Source organism: Xenopus tropicalis, chromosome 2, assembly GCF_000004195.4.
Source record: "Xenopus tropicalis strain Nigerian chromosome 2, UCB_Xtro_10.0, whole genome shotgun sequence".
NCBI classification, from domain to species: Eukaryota; Metazoa; Chordata; class Amphibia; order Anura; family Pipidae; genus Xenopus; species Xenopus tropicalis.
The window spans coordinates 168,883,910-168,892,808 of record NC_030678.2 but is presented as its reverse complement, the minus strand read 5'-3'; the positions used below and the strand labels follow the sequence as shown (position 1 = coordinate 168,892,808).

Genomic DNA, 8,899 nt, shown 5'->3' with positions numbered 1-8,899 from the left:
CTGGGGGGCGTGGTCATAGAGAGGAATGGGAGGGTGAGTGGGACAGGCTCTTTCCCGCGGCATTGTGGGATGCGAAGGCCGCCGGGGAAGAGGTGTTATCGCCAGGGAAGCCTTTCGGTTTCTCGGATTCCCCCACTTGGCTGTGGCGCCTGGGGGCGCGCACGCGTGCACGACGAAGGAACATTCGGACGCTGAGGGAAACGCGAACGCGCACTGTTCTCTCCCCCCCCCCTTTCCCCCTCCTCCTTCCCTCCCCCTCCAGAGTCCAAGATGGCGGCGGCTGGTGCGGAGGCAGAGGCTTCCCCGGTAGTTCCCTGTTCAGTGGGCTCCTGGCCAGATTTTGCCGTGGTCTGTTCGTTCCTGGAGCGCTATGGTACTGTACTGGACCTGCCCGACCTCACCTTCCCGGAGCTGGAGGAGGCGCTGGAGGAGACCGGGGCAGGTGAGGAGGAGGAGCATGGGGGGCCTGGGGCTGCTTGTTGTGGGGAGAGAGAGATGCCATGAGGATTTATTCCTCCCTCAGTCTGTGTGTGTTACCCCTCATTCCCTTCCCAAGCTGTGGCTTACCTACATACGCCATCATGGCTTCCCTCTGCCCCCCCCTTATTTACCCAACCGCCCCTGGGCTGATGGGGGGCTCGCCTACTATCATCATTTCATTGGGGGGGGGGGGGGGGGGTTGTAGCTCAAACACAGGGAGTAAAGCAAAACCTTGCTGTAAAGATAAAGCAGCGGCCTTTAGTCTGACCATAGGGGTTAAAGGGGAACTCCACCCACAAACTGGGTTTTTTGTTTTTTTTTGCACAATAAAGGAACATTTTTTTTATGCAAGTAACTTTCCAATCTATATGTATATTATCAGTGGCTTAAAGTTATTTGCAAATGGAATTGCCATTGAAAGCAGCACTAACCCCTTTCCCTTTTCTGATTCAGACTCCTGAAACAATGTAGCAATTAGTTCTACTCCAGGTCTCTCAATCAGCTGGCTTCTGCTACATAGTTTCAGCACAGGGAATAGAAACAGCCGGACAGATGCTGCTTCCACTAACACTGACACATAACTTTAATATGATTTACTATATGATGGGTTCAAGTTAAATCTTTCATTATGCAAAAACAAACAGTTATTGGGGTGCAAAGAAGGTTGTGGTGGAAGCTGTAATTTGGCGTTTAGGGGTTGCAAAGCAGCATTGAAATTGTTAAAGTAACTTTACGTATGATAGAGATGATATTCTGAGCTAGTTTGCAGTTGGTCCTTTTTGTTTGTGATTAGTTCACTCAACTCAGCTGGCTTCTGCTACATAGTTTCAGCACTCAGAGCTTAGAGTGCAGGGAATAGAAACAGCCAGACAGATGCTGCTTTCACTAACACTGACACATAACTTTAATATGATTTACTATATGATGGGTTCAAGTTAAATCTTTTATTATGCAAAACCAAAGCTATTGGGGTCTAAAGAAGGTTGTGGTGGAAGCTGTAATTTGGCATTTAGGGGCTGCGAGGCAGCATTGAAATTGTTCACTGTTAAAGTAACTTTATGTATGATAGAGATGATAGTCTGAGCTAGTTTGCAGTTGGTCCTTTTTGTTTGTGATTTTCATTTTGCTTTTTGTTTAGAATCTCACCTGTTTGTCGTTTTAGTAGGTATCTGGTTGCTAGGGCCTTGCTTACCCTAGCAACCAGGCAGTGGTTTTGGGGTTGACTGGATCAGTCTATAAAGATAAAGCAGCAGGCTTTAGTCTGACCAAAGGGGCTAAAGGGGAACTCCACCCACAAACTTTTTTTTTTTTTTTGCACAATGAAAGAACATTTTTATTATACAAGTAACTTTCCAATCTATATGTATATTATCAGTGGCTTAAAGTTATTTGCAAATGGAATTGCCACTGAAAGCAGCACTAACCCCTTTTGGGATGCAGACTCTTGAAACAATGTAGCAATTAGTTCTACTCCAGGTCTCTCAATCAGCTGGCTTCTGCTACATAGTTTCAGCGCTTAGAGTGCAGGGAATAGAAACAGCCGGACAGATGCTGCTTTCACTAACACTGACACATAACTTTAATATGATTTACTATATGATGGGTTCAAGTTAAATCTTTCATTATGCAAAAACAAACAGTTATTGGGTTGCAAAGAAGGTTGTGGTGGAAGCTGTAATTTGGCATTTAGGGGTTGTGAAACAGCATTGAAATTGTTAAAGTAACTTTACATATGATAGAGATGATATTCTGAGTTAGTTTGCAGTTGGTCCTTTTTGTTTGTGATTAGTTTACTCAACTCAGCTGGCTTCTGCTACATAGTTTCAGCACTCAGAGCTTAGAGTGCAGGGAATAGAAACAGCCTGACAGATGCTACTTCCACTAACACATAGCTTGAACCCATCATACAGTAAATCATTTTAAAGTTAAATCTTTCATTAAACAGCATTGAAATTGTTAAAGTAACTTTACATATGATAGAGATGATATTCTGAGTTAGTTTGCAGTTGGTCCTTTTTGTTTGTGATTAGTTTACTCAACTCAGCTGGCTTCTGCTACATAGTTTCAGCACTCAGAGCTTAGAGTGCAGGGAATAGAAACAGCCAGACAGATGCTGCTTCCACTAACACTGACACATAACTTTAATATGATTTACTGTATGATGGGTTCAAGTTAAATCTTTCATTATGCAAAAACAAACAGTTATTGGGGTGCAAAGAAGGTTGTGGTGGAAGCTGTAATTTGGCGTGTAGGGGTTACAAAGCAGCATTGAAATTGTTAAAGTAACTTTACGTATGATGGAGATGATATTCTGAGCTAGTTTGCAGTTGGTCCTTTTTGTTTGTGATTAGTTCACTCAACTCAGCTGGCTTCTGCTACATAGTTTCAGCACTCAGAGCTTAGAGTGCAGGGAATAGAAACAGCCAGGCAGATGCTGCTTTCGCTAACACATAACTTGAACCCACCATACAGTAAATCATTTTAAAGTTAAATCTTTCATTATGCAAAAACAAACAGTTATTGGGTTGTAAAGAAGGTTGTGGTGGAAGCTGTAATTTGGCGTTTAGGGGTTGCGAGGCAGCATTGAAATTATTCACTGTTAAAGTAACTTTATGTATGATAGAGATGATATTCTGAGCTAGTTTGCAGTTGGTCCTTTTTGTTTGTGATTTTTGACCTTGCTGTAAAGATAAAGCAGCGGGCTTTAGTCTGACCAAAGGGGTTAAAGGGGAACTCCACCCAGAAACTGTTTTTTTTGTTTTTTTTTGCACAATAAAAGAACATTTTTTTTATACAAGTAACTTTCCAATCTACACTGTATATTATCAGTGGCTTAAAGTTATTTGCAAATGGAATTGCCATTGAAAGCAGCACTAACCCCTTTTCTGATTCAGACTCCTGAAACAATGTAGCAATTAGTTTTCTCATACTCCAGGTCTCTCGGTCAGCTGGCTTCTGCTACATAGTTTCAGCACTCAGAGTGCAGGGAATAGAAACAGCCAGACAGATGCTGCTTTCACTAACACTGACACATAACTTTAAAGGAACAGTAACACCAAAAAATGAAAGTGTGTAAAAGAAACTAAAATATAATGTGCTGTTGCCCTGCACTGGTAAAAGTTGTGTGTTTACTTCAGAAACCCTACTATAATTTATATAAATAAGCTGCTATGTAGCCACGGGGGCAGCCATTCAAGCTGGAAAAAAGGAGAAAAGGCACAGGCACATAGCAGATAACAGATAAAACACTATTGTATTCTACAGAACTTATCTGTTATCTGCTATGTAACCTGTGCCTTTTCTCCTTTTTTCCAGCTTGAATGGCTGCCCCCGTGGCTACACAGCAGCCTATTATATAAATTATAGTTGTTACTGTAGCAAACACACCAGTTTTACAAGTGCAGGGCAATAGTGCATTATATTTTTATTACTTTAAAGCTCTTTCATTTTTTAGTGTTACTGTTCCTTTAAAATGATTTACTGTATGATGGGTTCAATTAAATCTTTCTTTATGCAAAAACAAAGCTATTGGGGTGTAAAGAAGGTTGTGGTGGAAGCTGGGATTTGGCGTTTAGGGTTGCGAGGCAGCATTGAAATTGTTCACTGTTAAAGTAACTTTATGTATGATGGAGATGATATTCTGAGCTAGTTTGCAGTTGGTCCTTTTGGTTTGGGATTTTCATTTTGCTTTTTGTTTCGCATCTCTCCTGTTTGTCATTTTAGTAGGCATCTGGTTGCTAGGGCCTTGCTTAACCTAGCAACCAGGCTGTGGTTTTTGGGTTGACTGGATCAGTCTATAAAGATAAAGCAATGGGCTTTAGTCTGACCAAAGGGGTTACAGGGGAACTCCACCCACAAACGGTGTTTTTGCACAATGAAAGAACATTTTTTTTTATACAAGTAACTTTCCAATCTACACTGTATATTATCAGTGGCTTAAAGTTATTTGCAAATGGAATTGCCATTGAAAGCAGCACTAACCCCTTTCCCTTCTCTGATTCAGACTCTTGAAACAATGTAGCAATTAGCTCACTCTACTCAGACAGATGCTGCTTTCACTAACACCGACACATGACTTTAAAATGATTTACTATATGATGGGTTCAAGTTAAATCTTTCATTATGCAAAAACAAAGTTATTGGAAAGAGTTTCTTTTTATTCTGGCACAGTGACAGCCCCCCTTATTAAATACCTAAATATAAGTGTCTTCCAACTTTGTTTGTTAACCCATAGTTTCCAGTATCCGATACATCATGTGGGTTGTAAAGAAGGTTGTGGTCAGTGTCAGACTGGGACCCCAGGGCCCACCAGAAAACCTTAAACCATAGGCCCACTCTCCAAACTATTTTCCCTCCCTTTCCTCACCCAACCTCTTTATTCTCCTAGTCTCTTTTATTTACATGCTAGCATCTATTCTTCCATCTATTTCTCCTCTTTGTTCCCATTCAGAAATAGGGAATGGCCATGAAGTAGACCAAATGTTCAGGAGCAGGAGGGCCCACTGAGACCTGGCCCACCGGGAGTTTTCCTGGTATCTTGGTGGGCCAGTCCAACGCGGGTTGTGGTGGAAGCTGTCATTTGCCATTTAGGGTTGCGAGGCAGCATTGAAATTGTGGATCACTCTTGAAGTAACTTTATATATGATGGAGATGATATTCTGAGCTAGTTTGCAGTTGGTCCTTTTTGTTTGTGATATTCATTTAGCTTTTTGTTAAGCATCTCTTTTGTTTGTCATTTTAGTAGGTATCTGGTTGCTAGGGCCTTGCTTACCCTAGCAACCAGGCAGTGGTTTTAAGGACAGGTGACATGATGAATCAAAGAGGGCCTGAACAGAGAGATTACAGTGTAGCCTCACATAGCAGCTCTTTTTTGGTTGCTGTGGTCAGTGACCCATAACAAACAGATTTTTCTGGGATATAGGTGGTTTATTGTGTGTTTATCATTGTAATGTAAGTACCAATGAGGTTTGAAGGATAATGGGCAAAATAATGATCACTAGCGTCGGCCCTCCATTAGGGTGAAGACACACAGGGCTACTAGTAGTAGTTACTTGTCGTGGCTACTAAAATAGAAAATGCTGATCATTTACTGATCATTGTCTCTGTGTGTTTTAGCAGAGGCAATTCTCAGTATTGTCTACGGCAGGGGATTTTCTGGCGTTTAGTAGCCGGGACAAGTAGCTGCTACTAAGTAGCTCAGTGTTTTAGCAGAGGCAATTCTCAGTATTGTCTATGGCAGGGGATTTTCTGGCGTTTAGTAGCCGTGACAAGTAGCTGCTACTAAGTAGCTCAGTGTGTCTTCACCCTTATTGTATTTAATTCTCATGCTACCACCTACTATTGCCAGCCATGGGCTTCTGCTCTCTGTAGAAGGGTGGCACAGGGCTGGGTAAAGCAGTGCACTGATGTGGACTGTAAGCTCTTGGCAATAAATGTGATAGGCTTCTGTTAATAATGTTACACAGACCTTAGGAGGGAGAAGTGGTCCTCAGGCCGTACTGGGGGGGCTTTGTTGTGCAGCCTCTGCTGCCTTGGAACTTGGGGGCGGAGAGTTCAGCCTTCCTCTGTGCCTGCTCAGGTTGCCTCGTCTGGATTTGTATGGACTCCTCTGCCAGAATGGATGTGAGGGGGCATCACTACTTTTTTTCTGACAATTTGAAACGCAGTTACTCTGACAATGCCATCTGCTGCACCAGTACAAGCCACATTTTGTTTGTTGGTGCCCTAGCAGATCTGATTGTTTAAAAAAAGACAGTAAAGCGTGAATAAGGGTGGGCAGATTTTAACTGCAGCGCTACCTGCATGCCCAAATTGTTCAGTTTTCATTGTTATGGGCTGCTGTTTGTTTCATTCATTTATCACTAAATATAAATATTTGTCATAATTGTTTCATTTGCAAAGTTTTTTGTAAGGGCTCTTTACTATGTCCGAAATGTCCTCTTATGTCAATGGTATAGGGTGCAGCTTCTGGGAAAAGCAGACTTTTAGGGCTCTTGCACACGAGGGAGTTTAGTCGCCCGTGACAAACCTCCCTTGTTGCGGGTGAACTCCCCGATATGACATCCCACCGGCGAAAATTTAAATCGTCAGGTGGGATGGCATACGCGGCGCGGCGGCGAGATCGGCGAAATTACCTCTCGAGGTAAATCGCCGGTGGGATGTCATATCGGGGAGTTTAGTTGCCCGCAACAAGGGAGATTTGTCACGGGCAACTAAACTCCCTCGTGTGCCAGAGCCCTTAGTGCGAAGACACATGGGGCTACGTAGTAGCAGCTACTTGTCGTGGCTACTAAGATAGACAATGCTGATCATTTACTGATAACTGTCTCTACGTGTGTTTTAGCAGAGGCAATTCTCAGTATTGTATATGGCAGGGGATTTTCTGGAGTTTAGGGTGAAGACACACGGAGCTACTAGTAGCAGCTACTTGTTGTGGCTACTAAGATAGACAATGCTGATCATTTACTGATAATTGTCTCTATGTGTGTTTTAGCAGAGGCAATTCTCAGTATTGTCTACGGCAAGTTATCTTCTGGAGTTTAGTAGCCTTAAAAAAGTAGCTGCTACTAGTAGCTCCATGTGTCTTCACCCTTAGCAGCCATGAAAAAGTAGCTGCTACTAGTAGCCCAGTGTGTCTTCACCCTTAGCGGCTTGATGGCACACTTTTTAGGGCTCTGGCACACGGGGGAGATTAGTCGCCCGCGATAAAACTCCCTGTTCGCGGGCGACTAATCTCCCCGAGTTGCCTACCCCTGCCATCCCGCCGGCGACTTACATGTTCGAGCAGGGAGTTTTGCCGCAGGCGACTAATCTCCCCGTGTACCAGAGCCCTTAGAGTTGGTGCCTGTAGTACTAAGTTCTGGGTTCTTGGGGTCCAGACCAGGGCTCTGTCAGCTCTATGGAGCTTGTGTATTTGTGGGTTTTCTCTGGGGGCTACAGTTGCCCTCTGGCAGATAAAAACCTACCAAATGCTGCAAGATATGCCGCCCCCTTCCCCCCAGCTTCAGAGAATTTGCTCTAGTTTGTGGTCTTGGATCATATCTTTATTGCATTATGTGCACTGATGTTGAATCTGTTACTTTATTGCAGTGAATGGGCACTTACCTCCTCTAATGCTGCTTAAGCTGGCTATACATGCACTGATATAATCACTTGTGTGGGCTCCCAGTTAATTTTTGTACCATGTCGATTGGTCCTTTAGTCAGTCGGAGAGGTTAGAAAATTTCAGTCGGATTACGATACAATCTGTGCGTGTATTGTGTATCTGACAATATCCTTGGGGGACCTACAATGTATTTTCAGGAAGTCACTTTCTTATGATTGTTGTCTGCCAATTATTTTATATTCAAAGCATCCTCCGATTTACTTTTAGGACTTTATCTGAACATGTATGGCCTTTAGTATTTATAGCAATATATATGCATATAGGCCATAGCAGCGTGCCTCTGTGATACTTTGCAATTATAAGCTGTACTGGAGTATAATATACATTGTTCCTGTGTGAATTATGCCTTGTAACAAAAAATTCTGGTGCATTCTGGATAATTGACACTAATAGCTACTAGGGATGCACCAAACACACTTTTTTGGGTTCGGACGAATCCCCGAACCCACCCAGCAGAATTCGGCCGAACCCCAATTAGTATATGCTGATTAGGATCGGAAGCAGTTATTCCCGGGTCTCTTTCGAGCCACTGTCTGGTTGCTAGGTTAAATTGGACCCTAGCAACCAGATAGCAGCTGAAATTCCAAACTGGAGAGCTGCTGAACAAAAAAGCTAAATAATTCAAAAACTGCAAATATTAAAAAATGAAGACCAATTGCAAATTGTCTCAAAATAGCCCTCTTTGTATCATATTGAAAGTCAATATAAAGGTGAACAACCCCTTTAATGCCCCATTAAAATTAGTTTCTGCTCTGTGAGTGAAATGCAAAGCTGTTTTTGGACTCTTTCCCTCTTCTCTCTTATCCCCCTAAGATTAGATCCAGCCCAGCTCTGTTCAGGTTTAATGCCTCTGTGAATGCCATCATGGGGTTGAGCATTGCTCATCTGGACACGAAACCGCATCTCAGTACTTGATTTGCAATAACATTTAGTAGTTCGGATCATCTTTGGCCCCGGGGCCGTATCCTACATCGATACACTTAAGCCACCCAGCCTGCCACGTAACATGAATTAGGTGAATGAAAATTGTTCATCTTCGTGGATTAGCCTTTTTCCCGACAATGTATTTTGAGATGCCCATGACGCATCCTTACCGTAAGTCCCTCAATCTGCTGCTCTGAATGACTAACATGCCTGTTGCTAAGTGTCTGCCTGGGTAGAACCGTCTCCTGTTCTCAGATCAGGGTTATAGTGTGTGGAATACGACAGATAAGTGGCCAATGAACTCTTATAGAATGGCCAATTATGATCAAC

At 42.9% G+C, this 8,899-nt stretch overlaps 1 protein-coding gene across 2 annotated transcripts in view; it reads left to right on the top strand.

Moving 5' to 3' along the window:
* Window positions 1-56: 56 nt before the first annotated feature.
* Window positions 57-8,899, top strand: part of rsf1 (remodeling and spacing factor 1) — a 28,023-nt gene continuing 19,180 nt past the window's right edge. The window contains exon 1 of one of the 2 annotated variants that reach the window (XM_031897348.1): window positions 57-442. In XM_031897348.1, coding sequence (XP_031753208.1) covers window positions 271-442 — 172 coding nt within the window. In that variant the 5' untranslated portion in view covers window positions 57-270. The remainder of the gene's footprint in view (window positions 443-8,899) is intronic. The other variant, XM_031897349.1, reaches the window with a different exon arrangement.